Raw genomic sequence first — 26,892 nt, forward strand, 5'->3', positions numbered from 1 at the left:
TACCTCTTTTAGATGACAGAGCTTTTCTACGCATAGCACATTGTAAATCCATTTAAAAACAATGGGTTACACCCAACCAGCAAAGCCAAGTCCAGACTTAGTTTGGATTTAGACATGGCATGAAATAATCACGGACAGGAGCAGGGAGAAACAGGAAGGAGAAATTTTGTGCTGTGGAATTATGTTTAAATGGAGTGTAATGTCATCCCGGTCTCACTCTGAAGTCGCCGAAAACTGGCGCTTGGTCAGTGACTTCCGGCGCCAGACGCTGACGAAAAAAAGACGTCCTTTCACGTTGGCATGATACGCCTGGCGGCATCAGGGGGAAATCAAACAGGACAGCAATTAAAGTTAAGGTGGCAGAAGTCCAAGTAAGGTGGGTGGGAAGGGTGGTGGATGGGTCCAGCAACGACTGACTTTCAGCCAGGAGGTCGGTGTTTGCTTCCCATTCCCATTCCCTGGTGGAAACACAGTGACGGGTCACTAAAAACACCCACATTTGGGGGCTAAAAAGCTGTTGGAAACAGGGCTACAACTCGTTAGGAAACAACCAATATTGTTGTTTGTTGGTTTCAAACAGTGGTCTGAAGCTTGGCAGGTTGAATTGAATGAATTCTGCATGACCTTGCAATTTTGTCCAATCACTGCAACTTTACTGCAAATTTGACTATTTAAAACAGGTAAAATCTTGTTTTACTGTAGACCTGCATGCAGCCTTTTGATTTGCTCAGCTCCCCTCTCTCTGCATATCATGAGACTAGAGCTCTGTACCTGGAGTCACACACACACAGTGACAGGGCTAACTGTTAGCATCACAAAAATAATGCAACTCAATGATTATTAACAGGTTTATTGACAGAGTTGAGCCGTTTCACTGTTAGTGTGATATTAACAGCTCTGTGTCAGATGTTATCCACTGCTGGGCAGAGAAAGCAGGAGGAGAGGTACTCATGGAAACTGCAGCAGCAGTGAGTATACCCTCACCCCCCCTTACCATCACAAATAGATTCTGATACTGTGGGAAACACTGAATGCTTATAATAGTAAGCTTTGAATCTGTGACAGCATCACAATTATTTTTGCAATTTTCACTTGTTGCTGCAATGTCATTATGATGGATGAGAGATGGGTTACATTGCCTACTGATTTCTACCTAAAATAATATATCAGCCATCTGACGTATCAGTCTGTCCAAGCCGTAATCACCGGGGCTGAAAAATGAAGCCAGTGTGGGAGGACCAAAAACTGCAGTTCCTCTAATGGCCACTTGAAGCTGGCTCCAGAAGTCAATCTCCATAGACCCCCATGTTAGAATGGGCAGCTTTACAGCAGAAATAAACATGCTTATGCCTACAGCCTGGTACAAAAAAAAACCAAAACAGTTTTGGTCTTCTATAGCTAATTTTAACATTCATGACAACTTACTCACCTACATTTTATTGAGGTTAAAGTTATGCATAATCAAGGGCGGGCCCCAGGCTGTCGGCTGATCGTGTCCTCAGCTTCTCAGTCAGATCCACCCCTTCCTCCTACATAGCTCCACCCTCTCGCCCAAATATGGTAACTTCTGGCTCCAACAAATTAAGATGCAATGGCCAAAATACCAAACCCGGGGCTTCAAAATGGGAATCCACAAACCAATGGGTTACGTCATGGTGGCTACGTCCATTATTTTACAGTCTGCGTTCTAATCTCAATGTCCTCCGTCAGACTGGGTCCTTTGGGTGATGGATAACTAGGCATACATTGCTCTAACCAGTCTAAAGTGAGAGTGTGTGTGTGTTTGTGTGTGTGTATGTGTGTTTCTCAGTGCATTTCTCATGTGAGTGCCATGGGAAAGAGTGTGATGGTCACACACAGCATAAAACTCTGGGGAGAGAACTCCCTACTCTCCTTCTGTTTTCCACTCGTCCCCTTTAATCAGAGACATGGGACCAGAGAGAAACAGAGAGGGAGAGAGAGAGAGAGAGAGAGAGAGAGAGAGAGAGAGAGAGATTTCTATATAAAGTGATGGCATGCCGCAAGTCCCTGAGGGGGGAGAGAGGGATGAGTCACCAGGCCTGCTGTTGCACTGGAGCACAGCAGCAACCTTTCTTTTCTTTTTCATTCTTTCTGCCTCTTTTTCACTCTCCTCCATTCTCTATTCACTCTTTGCGGCCTTCATTCCTTCGTCTCTCCCTTCGTTTCTCTTTACCTCCCTTGGTCTCTATTGCCTGTGGTTTCCTTACAGTCAGCGGTTGGAGAGTAAACTTAGCTTCTCAGATCACTGAGGAATGAGACAGATCAGCGTCACAGCTCCATGGCAACCAAACATAGAGAAACCAAAATATTCCTGTGCCAGCTGTGTGCAAGATAATCTCACTTGTTTTTTATGCAGTTCAGTTCACTTGTTCCAGGAAGTTTTTACAGCCTTTGACCGATAAAACGAGGCAGGGTAGGCATAAAACTCCACTGGTGCTGATTTACAAATCTTATTCAAGGTAACTGATTTGCACTTAAATTAGCAAAATAAACCCAGAGTGCTATCCTACTTTCACATCACATATTTTCTTTGAAGATATGGCTTTTCTTTTTATTTAGCCATATAGTCATCAGCAATGGGGAGGCAAAGAACAAGTTGTGGATCTTCAATTGTGAAAAGAACAGCACATAGCCTTGTTAACATTGGTCTTAGAACACTAAATTGTTAGCAAGTCTCTGGAGCTGTCATTGGGTGAGGGGAGGGTACACCCTGGACAAGTGACAAGACTATCACAAGGCTTATCTTATCTATATTATTATATGTATTTCAACATCTCTCTCTGAAAAGGAAAGCAAATATGCATTTTTCCTGAAATGCTGAACTCGTTCTTTAAATGAATTCCATTACATTCATCGTTTATATTTTCATCACCTCCATCCTCTTCGGCTAGATGTGCCTCCTTGTGTTATTTTGTGGCCAGGATGTGATGACAACATTTCCTACAGTGCTTAAAGGCAACTCAGAATGTTTCTTTGTGTATCCAGGAGCCACAACAGCTTGCATAAACCTCTTTTTTTCTACTCAAACATAGGAGCTTTGTGAGAACGCATACATGAATCTCACACAAATAAAGATTTCTTGAAGTGTTTCCAAGGCTGCAGACACATGAGTGTGAGGCAGCTCATTCTTACTCCTTTCAGCTCCCACTGCAAGACACAGCTTGCTATTGTCGACTATCACTGGAAGTTGCTTTTACGACATACTTTGGTTTGTGGGTATTCTAATCATGTACTTTCATGTAGGAGCACATGGAAACACACACACATGCAAATGTGGTCCCATAGACACACACAATCCTTTGTAGTGAGTAAACACAGAACCCCATCATTAATAATTCCTGAGTGATTATGGCTACTATGTACCACTCTGGAGCCAAATCCAAAGACGACTTAATTCCAAAGATGAGCTCACTATTCAGAAATTTTAAATCTGACTTGCACACTTTGAAGTTCCATCACTGCCTTCAGCTGAATTCTACTGAAAGGGGATCTAATTGTGATGGAACAAGCAGCTCAAGTTCGGCAGCCCTGTCTCCCTCCTCTCTGGCCCTCTCTGGGTCTATGTACAGTTCCCCATGCTTGACTAACAGGAACTTGGACTGCAAGGGATGACATTGGTTGTTCCCATGGCCACCTCGTGTTACTCTTTCCAATAACAATGAAGGAGGTTGGTGTTATGGAGAGATTTATTGAACGGCAGAAGAAGTGGTTTCTTCCTCTGCTATTTGCGCCTGTCCTTTCTCTGTACAATGTTTCCTTCGCTTTAAGCTAACAGGAATCTAAGGCTACAGAAGGGGACAGTCTTATAGAAGCCATTCATTTTAAAGGGGTACAGTCATTTTGTATTACTAAGACTAAAAGAAGAATAGTCAAAATCAGAACAGCAGAGGCTAACATGACTGCCTAGTATGGGAAGAGATCAGAAAACTCTCTCTTCAAACTCTCGAGGATTAAGAGAGGACTGATTCTGATCAGATGTTATAAATCTGAGCAATACATACGGATATACTTTTCCTATGAAAAATAATGCATCCAAATTTGTACATATCTCATGTAATTGGGAGCCAGTCATTTTTGCCTGACCTATGTATTTTGGAGGGCTGCAATCATGTGACCAGTGCGCTGACATGAGTAAACAAGGAAGAGGTCCCAAGCGGTCTAGTAAGGAGGCAGGTTGGGGTTGTGGATGGGTTACAAAACCCTGCACCTTACCCCGGGACTTTCCCCAGTAGACACCTGTTCAGAACTATGTGAGCTTTGAGTGAACTTTGAGTCATTTTAAGGGACATCCTCACCATGTTTCTTTTATAAACCTAACCTCAGTAACTTAACGTGCCTTAACCTAACCTCTGTAACTTTATGTTAATTACATAATTGTACGTTAAGGATGTACCGAAGAAGACCTTGATGAAATGGCGGATTGAGAACCTTACCCAGTATGGGGACCCCCCACCCCACCACCACCCGCAATGACAGGATTTAGGGTTTGGTGCATTGTGTGCAGGCCAGCAGACAGGGGCGTAGCTGGCTCTGGGGACGTGGAACATCACCTCTCTGGTGGGGAAGAAGCCAGAGCTGGCCCGGCTATTTTGTAGCTGCAGGGCCTCTCTCCTTATAATTGCAATACTAATACTAACGAAATAAACTGTCTTTGTATTTTGTCAATGATGTTTGGAGATTTAATCACAGGTATTGCTAAATAAAATTATGAGACAAGTTTTGTCTCATAAACATCTCATGAATGTCATGAACAAAAAAGTCATTGATGATATATTTAGGTAAAAATGCAATAACTTGCACCAAAATTGGACTTACTGTACATTCATCATGTGGACCCCCCACATGATGAATGTACAAAACCCAAAACCAGTGAAGTTGGCACGTTGTGTAAACCGTAAATAAAAACAGAATACAATGATTTGCAAATCCTTTTCAACCTATATTCAATTGAATACACTGCAAAGACAAGTTACTTAATGTTCGAACAGGTAATCTTTGTAATTTTTTGCAAATATTAGCTCATTTGGAATTTGATGCCTGCAACATGTTTCAAAAAAGCTGGCACAAGTGGCAAAAAAGACTGAGAAAGTTGAGGAATGCTCATCAAACACTTATTTGGAACATCCCACAGGTGAACGGGCTAATTGGGAACAGGTGGGTGCCATGATTGGGTATAAAAGCAGCTTCCCTGAAATGCTCAGTCATTCACAAACAAGGATGGGGCGAGGGTCACCACTTAGTGAACAAATGCGTGAGCTGATTGTCAAACAGTTTAAGAACAACATTCCTCAACGAGCTATTGCAAGAAATTTAGGGATTTCATCATCTACGGTCCGTAATATCGTCAAAAGGTTCAGAGAATCTGGAGAAATCACTGCACGTAAGCGACAAGGCCGAAAACCAACATTGAATGCCCGTGATCTTCGATCCCTCAGGCGGTACTGCATCAAAAACCGACATCAGTGTGTAAAGGACATCACCACATGGGCTCAGGAACACTTCAGAAAACCACTGTCAGTAACTACAGTTCGTCGCTACATCTGCAAGTGCAAGTTAAAACTCTACAATGCAAAGCGAAAGCCATTCATCAACAGCACCCAGAAACGCCGCCGGCTTCGCTGGGCCCGAGCTCATCTAAGATGGACTGATGCAAAGTGGAAAAGTGTTCTGTGGTCTGACGAGTCCACATTTCAAATTGTTTTTGGAAACTGCGGACGTCGTGTCCTCCGGACCAAAGAGGAAAAGAACCATCCGGACTGTTATAGGCGCAAAGTTCAAAAGCCAGCATCTGTGATGGTATGGGGGTGTATTAGTGCCCAAGGCATGGGCAACTTACACATATGTGAAGGTTGCATTAATGCTGAAAGGTACATACAGGTTTTGGAGCAACATATGTTGCCATCCAAGCAACGTCTTTTTCATGGACGCCCCTGCTTATTTCAGTAAGACAATGCCAAGCCACATTCTGCACGTGTTACAACAGCATGGCTCCATAGTAAAAGAGTGCGGGTACTAGACTGGCCTGCCTGTAGTCCAGACCTGTCTCCCATTGAAAATGCGTGGCGCATTATGAAGCGTAAAATACGACAACGGAGACCCCGGACTGTTGAACAACTTAAGCTGTACATCAAGCAAGAATGGGAAAGAGTTCCACCTGAAAAGCTTCAAAAATTGGTCTTGTCAGTTCCCAAACGTTTACTGAGTGTCGTTAAAAGGAAAGGCGATGTAACACAGTGGTGAAAAGGCCCCTGTGCCAACTTTTTTGCAATGTGTTGCTGCCTTTAAATTCTAAGTTAATGATTATTTGCAAAAAAAAAAAAAAGTTTCTCAGTTTGAACATTAAACATCTTGTCTTTGCAGTGTATTCAATTGAATATAAGTTGAAAAGGATTTGCAAATCATTGTATTCTGTTTTTATCTACGATTTACATAACGTGCCAACTTCACTGGTTTTGGGTTTTGTACAGTAAGTCATGTTTTCACCCTCTGTTTTTGGTCTCTACCAATTCCTGAGAGAAATATTTGTTTCTTTAGCTGCTAAATGCTCCACTATGTTCACCAGCTAGTCTCTAAATGAGTCTGCCTGCTGTTTGTTGCTGAACAGGTAGAGTACAGTGGGTTTATAGAGCTTTTTCTCTGAAAACAGCTGCCTGCTGATGCCAAAAATGACGTTGTAAGAGCAGTGAGAGTGAACCAAAACAGTAAAGTTATGAGCTGAAAGCCAAGGAGAGCTGCTGATTCAGCTTATAGTTCTTTGTAAGTTCATCAAGACAGACCTTTCACATTGTCATGATTATTTTTACATTTTAATATGATTCATGTACATTCATGACGTAAAAATATCGATTGTAGTCATCCTTTCATGCTGGCATGATACACAGCTGGTAAACAACAAAAGTTAGGGTGGCCAAAGTCCGAGTGGGGCGGGTGGGAGGGATTGTGGATGGATCCAACAACTTTCACCTGGGAGGCCGGTTCGCTCACTAACCCCGTGTGATTCTAAAGTCAAACTCTGTTCTTTTGTCCTAAACCCAACCACGTACTGGCAAAATGTAACCACATATGTTTGCTGTTGAAAGAAAAAAAACACATTCGTGGGTGTAGTACCATGTAGTGTGTTTATTTTGAAAGAGACTGTATGTAAACTGTACATTTCACCAACGCACCCAGCGTACCCTGTGTGTCCTATCTCGACATGGAAAGTCCATGATCAAACGTCAATATGTGTTGAGGTAGGAGTGAGAATGTGTTGGACATACACATGCCATATAGAGAACCTTTAAAGGTGTAAAGGAATATATTTTTGAGTCAGGCTAACAGCTGACAGAAGGCTACTGCAGTTAGCATGCTAAATCCACGGTTACCTGAGACCAAAGCTAACAGCTCTTGCATGACAGAAACCCAGCTCCAGCCTGATAATAAAAGGAACTGAGCACAACATTATGTGACTCAATAAGGGAAAATGCAACACCTCCAGAAACTGGACAAATTGGATGTTTTGGACTCACCAATGGAACAAGTTAAAGACCTGAAAGAGCTTCTTACAGTAAGCAAGGCAGAAACACTGCAGCTGAGAATAACTGTTTCCATTTTAAAATTCAAACAGTGAGTGAGGAGAAGAAAACTTCACTGAAGGAAACCATGCTCAACTTACGTACGTTGTGGTCTGTGAGGGAGAACATTCATTTCAGAGGCTGAATAATACAGAGACAATTATTAAATAAACTTTCATGTACCGGAAGTGTTAGTATTTTATCATTGTCTATAATCTGTAGTGTTTCTTATGTCCCTGTCTGAATTGAAAGGAAAAAAAAACAACTATCTGCTGAGAATGTAATGACTTGATGCTTTTTTCTGAAGATACAACCTAATAGGCAGAAAAAAATGTTGGCATTGTAGGTTTCAGCAAATTACAGATGTGTTACATTTGTATGTTGTTATGTAGCAGATATGTTGAAACTTTACATTTAACAACAAAGTGGATAAGGTGTGGGTAAGCTAAGGCACAAAAAACACTATACTGTGTTTAGGAAAAGATGTTGTTGTTGTTTTGGCTTAAAATAGGCCTACCTGGTTTTGGAGGCACACTTTCTGCTAGAAAGGCAGTAATGCTTTGGTAAAAAACTGCTTGTTGTGTCACCATCCCGGCAAGAAACATAGCGACGTCTCTGTAAAGAACAACCACTTTTTGTGGCACTACCACAGCAGAAACCATAGTGATGTGTCAGTGAAAAACAACTGCATTTTGTGGCACTATCTCCTGTAGAAAAACAGCAATGGGCCACTAAAACACACCCACGTTTGGTGCCTAAAAAGCAGCTGGAGACACGGCGATGACTTGTTAAATCACAACCAGTTTAGCATGTGTCCTTCCTCGATGACATCCACCTACAGATGACAAAGTCAGCTCATATACTACGTCACTTTAGAAACACTGATATAATAAAAATGTTTAAATGTAACATATTTGTGGTTTGCAGATATGTACAATGCCAACATTTTCTTCTGGTGACTGGACTGAAAGATATCAAGAGTCTCATTTTCAGCTTTTGTAGCAATCGTATCTTACGGAGTGGGTTTGTCCTCATTAATCTTGACTACAGTGCTTCATAATGGTAGGATACAAGGCCACTGTACTTTGTAGTCTATCTAAGAGATGTGTTTCATCATGGATTCATTTCACTCAGCCTGTAGACAAAGAGGAGTCCCAGAAGATGTAACAAGAACTTAATGTAACAAGAACAACATTTGTCATGCTGGAAGGCTGACCTAACTTGGCAACTTTTATCACATGGCCAAGGAACTGTATCTGAAAGGTCCCACATTATAAAAAGTCTGATTACCAAGTCTTTTCTTGACTATAAAGCAGGGATAGGTGCTGCATAAATACTTTTAAAGTGTAAAAGTGTCAATCCAAAGAGAAATGCAAGCAGTCTGTATTCAGAAAATGAGCTGTCAGCACTACTGTCAAGTTATGACATCACAGCTATAATACAGAAAGATAGAAACTGGCGCTACAATGCCATTACAGTCATTCCTCAGCTGCAATGACGTCAGAGACGCTGAAAATGCAGGTGTGGAGGAAACAGTGACCAGTCAGAGCAGACTGGGCTTTTTCGGGAGGAGGGTTTAAAGAGACAGGCACTAAAACTTAGCATTTCAGACAGAAAGTGAATACAGGTATATTCACTTAGATAGTATTAGAAAAATAATGTCATTTTTAACATTAAAACATGTCCTGGTAGAAACTGCAAATACACATATGAACCTGAAAATGAATATAATACAGAACCTTTAAGTCAGTTGGTGACATTTAAACTATCCTCATGACAACTAAGCAAACTCCTTCTGCTGATGAAGACCAAGAGATGTGGGTGAAAATTTTAGGAATAACATCAAATAAGTGAGACCTAGCATTTTTGCAGGATTTGTTATGTTAAGGTCTTAACATAATTATTAAAAATCATGGTTTGACAGCTAGATATTTATTAAATCTTTGAAATAAAAGCCAAGGTACAAAAGTACACTTAATGAAATGAGTCTGTTGCAAGTAATGAATTCAGATTTTTATACACAGCAATTATGGCTCTTGTAGTCTCTAAACATGCCGTAAACTGTAAAATGTTGTGGATACTAAAGTTTGTGCTAATGTAATAGAACTAGATGACTTGGTGTCTTATCACAAACATACCACTGTTCAGGGCCAGTGATGTTAACTAGCCATGAGAGGATTCAAAGCTGGAATCATATGACAGAGTGGATCATATGAGCAAACAAAGTAATGTTTTCAATAACCACAGCTTTTGACTATGAGTCATCGACGTCTGACTCATGTGGAAAAGCTTCTACTCAGAAGTAAATTAAAAAAGAAAAAAAGACTTGGGGTAAGACAAGGATGTGAAAGATTATTTCTTTATTGATGTCAAGTGAGCAGCGTTAGAACACATTTGTCATGCATTTCACCACAGCTGACTAATTTTAATGGTATTTTTCAACAGATAAGTATTAAACAAGATGTTGGATATGTGGAGATGTCAAAGTAGTGCAGTGGGGCTGAAACTTTGAAGTGTCTTGAAGTGACTGACTGTTCCCTTTTTTGAATGAATTATTACTGTGCAGGGGGAATCCACAGCCTCATGTGTAAACAAGCTCATGAGATGGGCAAATTATTTGAAATTCAAGATTTATACAGTTGCATGCAATGCATGCGTTGAATCCAAACAGGACTTGGAGGACAGAAGTGCGTTTATGTGGCAACTTCAAGGGCTGAAAATGGTGCCTGGCTAAGTAACAACTGCAATTCCTCTAAAGGCCACTTGAGGTCGGCTCCAAGACATTCCCTACAGACCCCCATGATAACAAGCCCAAAAAATATACATGTTAACATGTTGGTCGCCTAAAAAAAAGTCTAGTTTACTGTTTGGTTTTACCTAAAGACCCTCTAAAGGCTCATTTACACCCCCTTTAGATACAAAAATAGATACACCTATTTCAAACATTGTAAATGTCAATACCCTCATACTACCATGCATACTTTATGATGGCATAGATACAGCCAAAGTGACAGTGGAGGAGGTCACAAAATTGTACCTATTAACAGAGGCAGCGTTGTAGACAGCAGCAGTAAGTGCGACCATTATATACATCCTGACATGCGGACGAATAATTCTTTTAACTATTTTCACTATATGATAATGTATGTTATTATATATTGCTGATTTGTTCTGTTCCGTCATTATTTAATTTTTTTTGTCATCTCTGGTTATATCTTGCTTGAACTTTGCTACACTGTCTCCACAGTACCAGGTGGTACTGCTTCATTACAAGTACAAAATTTGTAAGCTTTCAGAAAACATATATGGACCAAATGAATGCAGAGTACGGACAGAGGGCTCTGTTCGTCTCCATCTCCATCACTAACGTTGAGCATGCATGAGCCCTAAGGAGACGGATGTTCAGTTTTTCAGTAAGTGCATTCTGTTTTAATGGTTTAGGGCTGTTTTTTGCAACAGTTAGCATCAACATTAGCATTATCACAATTAACCATACTGTAGGTTCAAATGCACCTAGCTAACTAAGCTAGCAGGTAGCATTAGGGTTATCTCCATCCTCACATCCAAATATGGTCACTTTTGGCTCCAAAGATACAACATTGCGACTGCCAAAATGCCAAACACGAGGGTTCAAAAACAAAGTCCACTAACCAACTGACAATGTCACAATGACTACATCCATTATTTTATACAGTAATTTACAGGGATTTTTAACCAGAATGACCCTCTCAAGTTTCTGTACATGTTTCTGTCTCTTGCAGAGATTCTTGACTCTACCAGCAGTACTGTTTGTGAAATGTTCCCTTTGTCATTGCTATGTACTGCATCACTTGTGGTCCTTCAGTGTTAAATGAATGTTTCTATTGTGAGATCAATGCATTGATTATGTAACCAAATAGTAAAAACCACAATACTTTTTCCTCCTATCCAGTTTTGATTGAATAATTTTTCATTATTATTTTTTCTTTCTTTCATTTGCAAAAAAGAACACTATTGGAAATTTTAATGAATAAACACAATGACACACACATACACACACATTCATTGCCCTAGCCCTGCGTGAAAGCTTTGGAGATTTCATGAGCACTCTGGGAAATGATTTAGGCACTTATGCCTAAGCATAAATCTCACCTTTGTGTGGATTGTCGGGTGGAATCGTCTCATTGCTTAAGGTCATAAGGGACAGTAATGAGCCAACTCTGGTTTGGTGCAACAGCAAGAGACAAATTTACATGGACAAACCACACAAAGGTGAGTATGTGTTTGTTTAGAAGAAAAGGGCTTTTCAATGAGAGGCATCTCCGACTATCTGAAACTCAGGGGATTAGACAACCCAAACAGGGCTACCTGTGCTCTGTCAAACACAGCTGGCAGTGTTTGCAGGAGGGAGCACTGGGAAGCAGGTGAGGGATCATGACCTCGTTTCTACACTAACGTCTTAATTGTAGTGCCTGTGTGGAAGAGGGAGAGGTATCCAGGGAGATAGAGTAAGAATCCCCTTGCAGCAAAATAACAATAAGAAATATTTTGACATAAGTGGACTGCTGTTGGTGTCAGGGCTCTAAGATACAATAACTCAGTAGCAGTCGTTCGTCCAGCGGGTGACATTAACATCCCACTGGCTACCTGAAAATGTTGGGTGGGTCATCATCTATCAGGGAATAATCAGCTTTGAAGTGACCCAAACCATGAGGCACCCCAGTTTGAACCCCCTAAAGCGCTATTTAAATCCAAATCATATAAATCCAGCAGAGGAAAAGTCTCTTTCACTGGCTGCACTTGATGCTGGAATGGCAAAAACATTCAATCACTGCCAGGTTAAGAATCATTTTAGCATGCTCCCTCCACCACCATAAAGCCTCAAAAGGATCCTCACTGAGTGTCTTGGCCTTGCAATCACCAGAGTCCTCCACGTCGGTGATGAAGGTGACAACAGGGTCAAAGGTTCAACTTGTGTCACTGACTTTCCAAATAAAAGGCAAAATATGAGGTTGTCTCTTTCTCATCTGATGCTAACACTACAGCAGTGTCTCCCTCGTCTGTAATGTAACCTATTCTTCCTGTCCATCATTGTCTGTCCAACCAGGTAGGCCTGTTTCATTGTCGTGGACCTCACTATTTCCCTCTTCTTAACTTCCTTAAATAACATATATAACAAAGAAAACGTTGGACCAGCAAAGATTATTTTTAGTTTTAGTTTTATTCTACACCAATAATGGCTCTGAAAATGCATCATATTGCAGGGTGCATCCCTGTCTCACAGGGGCTGCAAGAGTATTCTTTACGGTCTAATGTACCTATCTGTCAAGTAAACATATGCTATTTTTTTTGGAGCCAGCATCTAGTGGCTATTAGAGGAACTGAAGCCTATGACACATGGGTTTAAAAATGAACTTCAGGTATTGTACATGTCAAAGTGTGTTAACAGAGGCTCGGGAGGCAAATTTTCTTTTCCTTGGATGGTGAAGGCACAACCCAACCTACTTTCCCTCTGACTGGCTACCCATTGCCTTCATTAGCTGGATTGGTTAGATTTAGGCATGAGGAGTATAATTGGTAACAGTTAGGGTAAGAGTCAGAGCATGCCAGTCAGAGGCAAAGTAAGGCAAAGTCAGATGGGTCATGCCATTACCATTTAGGAAAAATAAAGTTGGATAGGGGAGTACTAGATATGTTAAAAAAAAAAGAAGAAGTCTGATAAATGTCCTCAGGTGATGTCTACATCACCTGAGGACTACATGACAGCTCCCCAAAAGTGAAGCCGAAACATCTGGATCACCCCGTGGTGGCTGGCTGCAGCATAGGTCTTAAAGCATGCCCTCTCCATGTTAGTTGATGGGACATGGGCCTAAAAACTCAAAATACACATCAAATAAATTTTTCCAAAAGATGGTTTCTGTCATTTATGGTAGTTTTATCGTGCTGTTGTGTGTTCAGGTGTTCGTTTTTCTGATAAGCTTGGTTTTAATGAGTTATTAGTTAATTGGTTAACATGACTGACAACTGTGTGAGCCAATCAGTGAGCTCGCATTTAGTGGCTCTGCTAGCAGTTGGTTGAACAGGTGTACAGGTGGGAAACTTGACACTGTGCAGACTCCAAATGACGTCACCAGAGCAAGATGGCAGTAGCTGTATCCGGTATATTTCAGCTTCACTGGGGGTAAGTGGAGACGCATCGTCCATCATTATATACAGTCTGAAGACCACAAGTTTGAAGAAAATGAAAATAATCTGAGGGTGTGGAGTGAGATGTCCTTACCAGACCTCTTTGGCCCGCTGGACAGGCTAGAAGCTCAAGACTACATTAGCTTCTACTAGCATAACACACCCCAGTCTCCATGACCGGATGACAAATGTCTGAACGTCATGAATAAACAAACAAGCTGATGTTGTAGCCTGCATGTCAACACTGCTTGTCTAGGCCTGGCCTCTGATCTTCCAAACCAAACAGGAACACAATCTCCTAAAGGCCCTTTCCTTCTCACAATCAAACAAGTATGTGATAGTTGCTATTTTTAGATAGTTCTCCCCTTCTCTTTCTCTGTCTCCATAAGTCCTCTGTTACCCTCTCTCTGTCTCCTTTATCCTCTCTCCCACTCTTTATTCTGCCTCCTCATTTTGTCCACAAGCTCTCGTCAGTATTCTGACCATCTTGCCTGACATTAACACCTCCCCCACCTACTGAACCAAAGCCAAAAACACTCCACCAAAAAGCACTGCTCCCAGCTGAAACAATGTTACACACAATCTGGCCTCTAAACTAAGCTGGGAACATATCTGCCTCACATGTCCATATATGGACCTGGATCGACCTGTGTGAGAAGAATGGCTTCACTCTTGATTAATTTACATGCAGTTTGTTACTGGGAGTCTCAATGCTCCCAGGCTGTCGGTAAAATGTGTACTTTACAGTGTTGGGGATCTGGTTCTTTCAAGGGCGAAAAATTCAGAACACCTCATTAATAAATCAGTTGGATGAAGCTGTCATCACAGTAAAATAAAGAGGCAGTTTGATAAGGTGCTATTGATCGAAATGTAGGGAGTGATTTGGGTGGTTTATGTGGAAAATAGAAGGATGAGAGAAATCTATTCTGACAGATTGTTTGTGAGATGTTAGAGATTTTGATTCCTTTGTATGTCATGAGAAGTGGATGGAAGAAAGAAACTGTGGTACAAAGGGCAAAAAAGACAGATTTATATTTATGTTTAAGCCATTTTGCTGACATAAAACTGGCTTTCAGTCCAACCAGAAAGGAGCACTGAAAAAATTAATTCCTTGTGAAATGGACATGGACTCTTAAGAGTGCATTATGTGATGGTAGGCAGAAAATGTGTTAAAATATTGTGCTGGCAACACAAGAACAATGCCAGTGCAAAGTCAACAAGGATTTCCTGTTGTGGTGGGCACACAAATTAAGTATAACTACAATGCAGTTGTATGCTTCTGCAGGCCGGGCAAGTTGAAGTTATAGTTTATATCCATGTCTGTGAAAACATGGATACTTCACACACAACTTCCCTCCAGCAGCACAGAAGATCTATACAATCAGCACAGTTTCAAGGTGGACACCCAAGATGTCACCAGTTCAATATATGAGCAAATGTCTCCCCTCCTAGTTCTGAGATATGACGTTGAATATTGGCCAGAAAAGTGTTTTTGCAGAATGTTATGATGTCAAAGTGAAACTGACCTTTGACCCTTTAATAATGTCATTATTTCATCATTTTATCCTATTAGACATTTCTGTTAAATTTTGTTGTAATTAGTGTATGAATTCTTGATTTTTGGCCAATAACATCTTTTGTGAGGTCAGAGTGACCTTGACCTTTGACCACTAAATTGTAAAGAGTTTATCACTGTGTTGGAGTGGACATTTGTGCTAAATCTGAGGAAATTCCTTCGAGGTGTTCTTGAGATATTGCGTGCATGAGAATGAAACAGATGAGGTCACAGTGATCTTGACCTTAGACCAGCAAATTCTACTCAGTTGATTGTTGAGTCCAAGTAGACATGTGTGCCAAATTTAAAGAAACTCCCTTCAGCCTAAAGGCCTCTACGCATGATCAGCTGTAAAACCGCTTTGTGCTGGCTGTCCCATTGTTTGTCTATGGAGAGGGCGGCAACGGCTGACAAAGCGGCACCGTTACCCTTGGCATCGCGCACCGCTTGGATTTTCCACCCGAGCGCTGTGCTCAGAGTTGAAATTATTTGAACTTTGACTGAGTTTACCTCTGACCTCTGTGCCGCACCTGGCGGTGAGCGAAGCGCGTTGTTCTTATTGTGTGAAGGCCACTTAAGTGTTCTTGAGATAACACATTCACAAGAATGAGACAGATGAGGTCAAAGTGACCTTGACCTTTGACTACCAAAATCTAATCAGTATATGTAGCATGTCAGAATGACTTATCATGAACATGGTGATGTCCGAATATATTTCATTGAAGAGCTCCTTTGAAATATGCGTCTTATCTCAGTTTGATGACCTGATTAATCAAGAGGACAGATCTAATGAACTCTAAAATAACCAGATGTAAAAATCAAAAGAATCAAATGAGAGGAGAGAGAAAAATTAAGGAATAGTGGTAAGGGAGCAGGGATGGTGTGTAGGGCAGGGTGGGGGTGGGGAAGACACGATGTGGAGTGAATTATCCTGGTGGGTGGATGAGTGAGAGAGAGAGGGAGGAACAGGGCAGTGACTGAGGAGGAGGAGGAGGAGGAGGCAGGAGGAGGTTAGGACAGAGAGCTGGGGATGCCTGTGCTATGAATCAGCTGTCTAAATATGGCCCCTGCTCTTCATCGCAACACACCCATCCACTCCCTGTACAAAGTGGATGGAAATCTCTAGTTCATCTTTTGTTCTTACTTGCCCACATATATTATTCCACCCTCCTTACAGCGATGGAAGAAGCTCCTCAGGTCAACAGGTCACATATTCTCACTGCACAGTATGTATTTTTCTCAGCCAACAGTCTCTACTATAGGTGGCATCCTCTCACACATGTTCAGGAACAGCAGGCATGTAGACAGTCTTCATGCTCACTTTCCCTAAACCCTAAATCACCAGAAAATGTTGGTATTGTATGCATCTGCACAGATACATTTGTATGTTTCATATATATCATATCAATGTTTCAAAAGTGACATAGTATGAGCTGACTTGTCAGTGGGAGGTGGAGGGGATGGTGTATGGGGTGGACGGTGGATGGTGCAACACCTTGACAACACAGCTTCTACACTGCCGACCACTGTTTGAGGCCAACAAACAACAACACAGGTTGTTCTTTAACAACTGGTAGCCATTTTCCAGTGGCTTTTGCACAGTTGAACATCTATGTTTTGTAGCAATCACTGGCCACTTTTCCTTCGGCACCGAGAACTTTCTTCAGGATTCAAGAATTTCCTTGGGGATAAACAAAGTTCTATTGAATTGAATTTTCCAGTGGCTTCTGTGATGCTGAATGTCAGTGTTTTTTAACATGGTGACTGCTATTTCAGTGGCTTTTGTGCCACTGAATGTCGATGTTTTTCAGTGATTGGTGGCTGCTTTTTACAGAGGCTTGTGTGCCGCCGAAAGTCTGTGTTTGATTGGTGGCTGTTTTTCTAGCCATCAGCTGTTTTTCTGCTGTTGAATGTCAATGTTTTTAGCAATCGGTGGCTACTTTTCCAGTAGCTTTTGTGCTGTCAAACTTGTGTGCTTTTTAGTGACTGGTGACTGCTTTTCTAGTAGATTTTGTGCTGTTGAGCTTGTGTGCTTTTAGTGACCGGTGGCTGCTTTTCCATTGGTTTCTGTACCACAGAATGTGGCTGTTTTTTTTACCAACCCATCGCTGCTTTTCCAGTGGCTGTAGTGCTAAAAACACAGGTTTTGAAAGCCAAAACATAACCATGATCAAGATGTTTTTGTGGCTAAACATAACCACACATTAACCACAGTGGCGTTCGAAGCTGAAGGTTTGAAGTTTCAACTTACCTGCTACATAATGATGTACAAATGCAGAAACATACACTGCCATCAAGTTTTCTGGCGATTGGGTTTATAGAAAAGGTGCAATTAACTGTGCAAACTGGGATGACAGAACACATTTTCAGAAAGTCTTTACTGGAAGACTTTAATGTGTTGCACTCAGTTTGTCAATTTGATCCATTCATAATATTACCAATGGATCAAATTGACAAACGTATATATGAGATTGTGCAGCTTTACACAACTAACATTTTCATTACTCTGCTGCACTCCCTTTGTTTCTCTCCCTCACACTCACACACTGTGGGGTAGAGCTGTCACATTCCAGGTTGGAACCTCGGTGAGTGTAGTAAACTCTGTTCTCTGGCAGCATATGGCCCCAGCTGTCAAGGAACTGAGCACAGATGTAAGGGAGTAAATCTCAGGCTTACTGGATAGTCAGGCTTAAATGAGCCAAAGACACACACGCCCCCACAGATGGAAACACACCCACACACACACACACACACACAGGATGCAGGACAGCTGCTTGTGTTAACAGGGAGGCAGTCACTTCCAGTAGATGTGCTGACAGAACTGCTACTGATTTACATGCAGCATGAGTTAGTCCAGCACACCAGTAGCATTACGGGATGTTGTTTGCATTGTTGATAGTAACCATAGGTGGCTTTGATTAAAATAAAAAAAAAATAAAAAAATAAAATTAAATGTAATCTGACTTATGTCCCCAGAAATTCTATATCCCTACAATGGAGATGTAATTAAATCCAGGGAGAGACATATCCATGAGGAATCCTGCCACAAAGTCTTTCCAGACTACCAGGAAGCTTTAATAAATATACACATATTTACAGTGTCTGAGGTTGATGACTTTTGTTTTTCTTAAGAAAACAAGATGAGCAAATAGATAAATGCCATCAGTGTGAGCCTTGTCAGGACCACACTTGTGAATGGGGCCCAGGAGGGAGTGGAGGGAAGTGTGGTGGGTCACCAGCCGCTAATAAAGCAGAGATTAAACACCCTATGCTCCACTACAAAGCCCTCGTGCTGTGTCCTCCCTGTGTGAGCTGACCCTATGCAACGGTAAACACCACTCAGTAACAGTGTGTTTTTATTATCTGCAGAGCTCCAGGGCAGAGCTTTACCTAAGGGCATGAACAGCACAAGTATAAATCAGGGGTGTCTGAATCTAAACTTATTTCAGTCTTTTGAAAAAATGTTTGGAAAAAATAAGAAAAAACAGTATCTGTTGCTGGGTTGCATGAGTCATAGACACATATTAGCTCGCAAACCGTCAGTGGATGAAATTATTACCCAAGGACCCTTACATGGGAGTGTTGATGTTGACTTCACATTGCAATGTCAACACTATAAATTAGTTGATCCAAGCCGTGAAAATATACTCAGTAGTTGTTCTTGTGCATTTTCTTGATAATACCAGGTGAATTAAAATCCCAAATGGCAGAGTAAGTGTTGGCATTGTAGGTTTTTTGCAAACTGTGGATACATTACATTTGTATGTTTAATGTAGTGGATATGTTGAAAATTTCGTTTCAACAACACTGTGGTTAAAATGTGGTTAGGTTTAGGCACAAGAACCACTTGGTTGTGGTTAGGAAAAGATCATGTTTTGGTTTAAAATGTTTGGTTTTGGCAGCACAATCTCTGCCTTTAAAGGCAGCGATGCCGACTTTTCGTGTCACTATCCTGGCAGGAAACATAGCAATGTCTTGGTAAAAAACAACTGGTTTTCGTGTCACTAACCTGGCAGGAAATGTAGTGATGATTCAGTAAAAAAAAAACAATTGCTTGTTGTGTCACTATCCCTGCAAAAAACGTAGCAATGATTCAGTGAGAAAAGACAATCATTTTTGGTGTTACTAACTTGGCAGGAAACATAGTGATGTCTCTATAAAAAAAACAATGGCTTTTCATGTCACTAACTTGGCAGGAAACTTAGTGATGTCTGGGTAAAAAACAACCACTTTTCATGTCACTATCCCAGCAGGAAATGAAGCAATGTCTCTGTAAAAAGCAACCGCTTTTCATGTCACTATCCTGGCAGGAAAGGTAGCAATGTCTCGGTAAAAAACAACCACTTTTCGAGGCACTATCCTAGTGGAAACACAGCTATGGTTCCTTCAGTTATTCAGTTCAGTTACACATGCATGAAACATTTGTAATTTGCAGAAACATACAATGCATTATCTTCTGGCGATTTAGCTGGAATTAAAACCATATAACTCCAGTATTGCTGGTAACCCCAAAAGCTAAATCAAGCCTCTGAAGATCCTCAGATTTTAGAAGTTACTGTGGCAACCAGCACCGGCAGTCCGGAAAAGTTTCCAGCGGGTCATAAGAACCTCAGAAAAGATAACTGGACTCACACTGCCCTCTCTGGAGGATATCTTCAGGACCCGCTGCCTCCACAGAAGTAAGAACATCCTGAAAGATGCAACCTACCCTTGTCATAACCTGTTTTCTCTGTTACCCTCTGGGAGGCGCTACAAAGGCACTCAAAGCTCGGACCTCTAAACTGGACAGCTTTTATCCAAGAGCCATCACTGAATTGAACAGATCAAACACTGCCCCACCATTGTGTAGTGAACTATATTGAGACTCAAACATGCAATAATGGGTCAACTGGTGCAATACTATTTTAAATGTTATTATCATCATTATTATTATTTTAATATATCCATTGATATGGGATGATTGTGTACGTGTATGTGTTGTGTATTTATTACTGCTTATTTTCTATTTCATGGCATGGTAAATTTCATTGTACTCCTTGTGCAATGACAACAAAAGCCCCTTTTCCACCAGCATTTCCAGGAACTTTTATTACCAGGAATTTGTTTACCTGGGTAAAAGAATTCCTGGTAATCTGTGTGGTTTGCGTTTTCACTGTACCTGAGAGTTCCGGATAATTTATTCAAATTAGCGTGATGACGTAGATGATTCGCGTGTGCCCTATATTTGGCTCCGCCAGCTTGGCTGGTTACATGCTGGTGTAGAGAGTTGGGGCTGTTTGTCTCAGCCAGCAGCTAAGTTAGTCTACATACAGACAGCTGTCATTTGAGCTTATTAGGAACAATTTGCTATCAGCTGAACTATCGTGCTGTCCGTGTGTAAGACATAACATGTCGGTGGATGAGAGACTGTGGATGGAGCATATTGAATGTCACTATCCACATGTTTACATGTTCATGCTACTGAACACATGTATTGATATAGTATTGGCTTCTTATTCACTAAGGTTTAATGTCACTTACAGTAATGAGTGTAGCTGCCGTCAACTGGAGTTATTTTCGAGTTATCTTCACTTTGTTTCCACCGTGGCAGCTCAGTTGTTCACCAGTTACTGTGTCGTGTAGGCGTGTGTGTATGTGGAGGAGTTCAGCGCCGGCACAAAAGAACCAATACCGTTAGCGCTTATCAATACCAGGGTCTTTAATAACTTAGCTCCGGGGCTAATTTAGTACCGGATTTCGGTACCCATCCTTAATCAAAACACAGACGAAGTGAAGTTTGTAGAAATGAAATAAAGTTTGCAGCAACTGCCCATACCAGGAAGTGCAGAACGCTGCATGTGTGTGCTCCACCGATCAGTGTTCTTCAGCACACAGCCTCGCCCCTCAAGAATTCTTGGTAATCTGAAAAGTCCTACCCCCCTACTAGGTACTTTTTCCAGGGTAAATTTACAGTTGAGGGAAAGTTTTTTTTTACCCGGGTAATTTTGGTGGAAATGCACAGAGGTTTTTCAAAATTCCGAGTTATTGATAAAAGTTCCTGCGGTGGAAAAGGGGCTAAAGTCTATTCCATTCTATTCAAAAGTGCTGGTAGTAAAAGGAAGAACATACATCTGTTAATTCTATTGTTGTGCATTGTTCTGAATAGTAACATCTGCTTAATGGTAAAAATGTAGTATAATGCTTCCAGTGACCCTGAACACTGATCCCATTGAGGAACAAGTCTGGGATCACAGAAGAAGCCCATAAGAGCTATGGGAAGACACACTTTGACTTTGGTGGGTCACTCTGCTTGTATGGAAACTTAACTCAGGTAAGACACTATCAGAGTGCAACAAAGTTGACCAAAAAGCAAACAAAAAACTTATGAGCTTGGAGGAAAATCCAATATGAATGACTTGTAAACTGTAGCTGTGTGATATCATCAACATCATCATGAGTAACACCAATAACAATGATAATACACTGTGTCAGATGACACAACTCAAAGTGGCACTGGTAGTACAGGTATCATCTCTTACCAAAATGCTAGAGGAACCCAAAGAAAACAAGCATATTTTAGACCTCAGACCTCAGCTGATTAATGCTAATTATTTTGCTCAAGGGTGCTTCAGCAGAACATATTGCTTTTCAACCAATAACTATTAGTTTAAAAATAGTTTAATAGTTTTAAAAATGGGTAAAGTACTTAACTTAAGAAAGTTTTGATGTACTTTTATTTCACACAAGTATGTCCATTTTAATCTACTTTAACTTATCCATAAATACTGTTGTGGGAAAATTGTATTAGAAATAAAGAAATGTATGATTTGTTCATTGCCATGGTTTGATATTCTGATAGGTCCTCAGGTCCTCATGAGGAGGCTCTGGGTGTGTTGATGTTAAAGGGACACTTTAACTGCAATATGACTATTTGTAAATTAATTACTCATTGCATATTACCTTAAATTAATAAAGAAAACTTTGTTTTGCTCGCATGCCTCCAGGGTGAACAGGAAATACAAAAAGCATCAACATTCTATATGTATTGAAGTAAATGGGAACCACATTTATCAACAGCAAAACTATATCAAAACATCCATTTACAAACTCTTATACTCTTATCCAGTTGTATGCTCAGTGACGAAACCTTAATATTTAAAACACATCAAAGCACGTGCTTGCTCATTTACAGTAAGGGCAAAGGTCAAAGTGTTTTATATTCTAGCACATTTACTGTTTGGGAAGTACTCAGCATATGACTCCATAAATGATACTTGAATTATACTCCACAAGTGAGAGTTTGTAAACAGAAGTTTTGATATAGTTTTGTTGTTGTTCAGGTGGTCCAGGTTTACCTTAATTTATGAAGAATGTTTGCCTTTTTTGTATTCTCCATTCAACATGGAGGCATGTGACAAAAATCTCTTTTCTTCTAGAATTCAAGGTAACACACATGGTGAGTAACTGATATACAGATGATCATTTTGCATATGAAATTTTCTTTGGAGATAAGATGAAGACCCTGATCATGTTGCTGAGTCCCATGGTAAACAGTGAGGACCAAAAGTTTCACAACATTGTTTTGCTTCCTCCCTGTTGGCGTGATTATATGTAATTCTGTATGATGTTGGACAAATTGTTTAAAGCTGAGCAAAGGTAAGCTAAAGGTAAGCAAAGGTAAAGGTGAGCTTTAAGTTTTTGGTGTTGTGAGTGGCATTGATGTGTCTGCCCTTAAAGTGCAACAAAGGAACACAGAAAATTGAAAACAGAACAACACATTGTGGTTTGCTTTTTTAATGAAGGTGAATCTGACATTATGTCATAGTTGGCAACCATAAACTAAGCCAGTGTTTTGAGTTAGTGAAGGAGCCAGAGATAGGCATTGCAGGGGGAGTTTCTCTTGCCACAGGGCCCAAGCAGTTGGCTAACGCTAGCAAAATCCCAACCCGTTTTGTTTTTCCCTGTGTGGTATTTCAAGTAGATTGCAATGGAAACTTGCAACCCTCAGCTTCAAGACTTTATTAGATACTAATTAAAGTGTTGATTTATGAGGCTTTCAGATTGGGAAAGAGTTCAGTCATCAAATTCCTTCAGATGTGTTGATGGAGATTAGCATTTAGCGCATTTTCTTGCTGAGAGCTGTAACCTGCTCATCTGCAGATCATTAGGTATAAAATCTTGTGCTGGTATGCCAGGACAAGGAAGCCAAATGTATTGTGTAAGCATGTTAGAATAGCATTAACTCATAAGCATTCGCAGTCAGACAGTCTGGGTTGCTTAAGATGGAGCTCTCATTTGACTTATGCCCAGCTGTTGGAGAGAGACTGAGAGAAAAAGAGAGAGTGTGGTCGGTCCAAGCCATGATGTCTGAGTCAAGGGTGGAAACTCTGAATGTTCTCGCGCCACTGTGCAAAAAGCTGCAAGCTATTACACATCACACTGCAGCCTCACAGGCTAAAAAAAGAAACAGGGCTCCCCTCAACTCCCCTCAAATAAAAAATTTGCTCTCTGTCTTTTCAAATGAAACATCTGCTGCTAAGAGCTCTCCTCTCTCCTCTCCCGTCTCTTCCTCTCTGCTACCACTCCTCTGCCTTAAACAGGACCTTGAGCGTGCTTGTGGTATTTTCCATCTTTGTTTGACAAAAAAAAAAAAAAGGGAAAGAGTGAAATGACTTTCCGAATGGATTCCTTATGATTTGGGCAGCCAGCGAACTTGGCTTGTATTCTTTAGACCTATATATAGTGTGCTATGGAAGGAAAATATCTGGACACCACCTGTAGTGGATACTGAGTATTGAACCAATGTACAGTAGATTTAGGGTGGGGCAGGGGTGGTGTAAAGCAACATCTGGGAAGTTTACAATCAAAGACACCCAGGATCACTGTTTCTGTAAGTTGTTTAAGAACATCATGAATTGTGCCTGTATAGGCTTGAAGTAGAATGAACAAGAATGAGAAGTCACTAAAACAAGTTTGCGTGTCATAAAGAGAGTTTGTGTTCTTCATTGTTTGAAACGTGGAAAATGTGGCACGTACCAAACTGGAGCAAAACTGGAAGCGATGTTTTCCAATAAATAAGTATGAGTAAGGTATCAAGTAATTGTTTTCATAGGTATCAATGTGTATCAATTTATATGCATCTTATATACCACTAATATGTACTGGTGCGTGCATTTTTAAGGCAATGCAATTTCTGCCTGGATTATGATCACAGGCAATGATTTTTCAGTCCAGAGGGTTTTTCTACAGGGCAGAAGTTGTAAGGAGGGGGTCAGGGTGGATGGCATGCTTATACTATAAAAGACACTTCAGGGTTAGGGTATGGTAAAGGAGTATGTAGGGTTGTGAAATTTAGGGTTAAGATAGGGTTAGAGAATATTTAGGGTGATCATATTTGGTAAATATGATCTTTTCTTGGGAAATGCATTACTCTGGGAGCAGCGTGTTTTTGGTATTGTTGATTCAGTGATGAGATAGCACAGCCTGTCACTTGAGCACTTGCCAGCAGCAATTTGAGGTAACCTTTAACCACTCCCTGAAATCCTCTGTGCCTCTGCAAATTGAGAAACAACTTTGCCAAACACTTTCCTGTTCAGTCACAGTAAACTTTGTATGACACCACTACCACACAACCATCTTCGCAGGATTTTTTTTTTTTTTTGGAAAGTGATGTAGCACTGACATGACTTTCATTCACATTCAGTAGCCCAATTTTGTTCACCAGTGGGCCACACCCATTCCTTAACCTATTAAGTTCCATATAATTTACATACGCAGCCTTACACCTTTAACAGACAAACCATAACCACACATTACCTACAGGTATTTATACACGCACACACACACACACACACACACACTCTCCCACCTGGTAGATCATAACTTTGAAGTTGCGTCTCTTGAGCAGCTCAGCCTCATTGTTCTCCAGCTTCTTGATCTGGCCTCCTTGCTTCTCCAGGTTGGCCCGCACTGTCTTGACATTGACGCTCACCTTCCGCACCTTCTCCATCATCTTATTGACGCTGTTGGACGTCGTGCTGTGGCTCTTGGCCAGTTTGGTCAGCTCGCCCTGAATGGTGGTCACCGAACGCTCCATCTCCTGCTGTCTGGACTCCAGCCCACTCTGGGTCTGCTGGATCTGGTCCACTGCCCCAATGATCTTGTCAAGCAATGACAGCACCATGACCCCATTCACCTGTTGATCCACCTTTGCTGCCTCATCCTTGTCTTCGGCGGCGTCCCCCTCTGTACCCATGGTGGACATTTCCTTCTTAGCTGCGGCAAGGGCATCGTCCTCGTCGTCTGAAGGTGGGAGGTTGACCTCATCGTCCGAGATCTCAGTGAGGGTTTGAGGCTCCAGCTGGGCACTTGTGGATTCCAGTGCTTCCATGGCTGCCATGTCAGTGGATTTGTAGTGTACAGTCAGCTAATCAACCTTTCTTCACCACTGGTTCTTCTAGACACCTGTTTCAACTTCTTCCTTTCTCACCTGCTTCTCCCTTTCTTTTCTTTTCTGTTCTTTTTCCCTCCTACTTCTGAACTAACTTATCTCTCTCCGGCATATATGCACTTTGTCTCTCTGTCTGTCTGTCTGTCCTGTCTACTTCAAATCCCTGGAATCAGGCCAGTGTGCTGGGGAAGCCAAGCGATGCTGGATGTTACCACATGAGCGTTAGGATGTGAATGCCACACCAGGCAGAGAAACCCTTCAGTCAAGCTACAGCTGGCAGGTTTTTTTTTTCTCTCCACCCCCCTTTTTTCCACTGGACTCTCCCCCTCTGTTCAAACTCCTCCCCATCTCCTCCCTAAATACACACACATGCACATGAGTAAGACTCCACCTCCAGGTGGTAGATCCAGCCCCTCCATGGTTCAGTAACACACCCCTCTGGTCTACCCATGTCCCATCAGCATGGTTGGAATAGTTAGAGCAAAGCTGCACTGATCTGCTTGTATACAAGCTCAGGCACAGCAGGAGGAGGAATGTCAGACAGGATCTGTTCCTCTTTCCACTCATTTTCCCCTTCTATGCAGAGCATGTTCAGTTTATGGATTTATAATGGATGAAAGACCTCAGGAAGGAAAAGGAAACAAAGAAGCTACAACCGGCAACAGCATCATCTTTTGATGTATTCTAGGAGTGTTGCTGTTAAAGTTAATATTCTATATGTTTAGTTTGACAAAAAATTATAACTCAAGGTCCTCACTAGCTCCTCTTGGAGTCTTTAACTGTATCTCACTGCTTTCATCAGCCAATGGTGTTGGGCCATAGCAGTGGCAGTCCTAGCACATTTGGTGCCCTAGGCAAGGCCCCCACCAACAAAGCATGTTGTTTGCTGCAGCTCAACAGTCAAAGTACTACATGTTTATTACCAAAATGCAAATAAACAACCTAGTTTACAATAAAAAAAATAAGATAGAAATATGTGCTAATTTTATTTCAGTAGCATCTTGTATGTGTTATAACAATCATAAAACAATAATTAATAAAATAAAATTGATAAAATAGAATTACAAATTAACTTGTTCATAACAATAAACAATAAAATAATACAGAACATTGCAAAGTAATGAAATATACAAATTAACCTTCTGACTGAACAAGGGATGCACTGATTT

At 41.1% G+C, this 26,892-nt stretch overlaps 1 protein-coding gene across 1 annotated transcript in view; it reads right to left on the minus strand.

The window, feature by feature from the left end:
- LOC117247081 (caveolae-associated protein 1-like) overlaps positions 1-25,961 on the minus strand; it is a 41,479-nt gene extending 15,518 nt beyond the window's left edge. Inside the window, exon 1 of the mRNA XM_033611253.2 lies at positions 25,142-25,961. Coding sequence (XP_033467144.1) covers positions 25,142-25,672 — 531 coding nt within the window. The 5' untranslated portion in view covers positions 25,673-25,961. The remainder of the gene's footprint in view (positions 1-25,141) is intronic.
- Positions 25,962-26,892: the final 931 nt, after the last annotated feature.

This window comes from Epinephelus lanceolatus, chromosome 21, assembly GCF_041903045.1.
Source record: "Epinephelus lanceolatus isolate andai-2023 chromosome 21, ASM4190304v1, whole genome shotgun sequence".
In the NCBI taxonomy this organism is placed as follows: Eukaryota; Metazoa; Chordata; class Actinopteri; order Perciformes; family Serranidae; genus Epinephelus; species Epinephelus lanceolatus.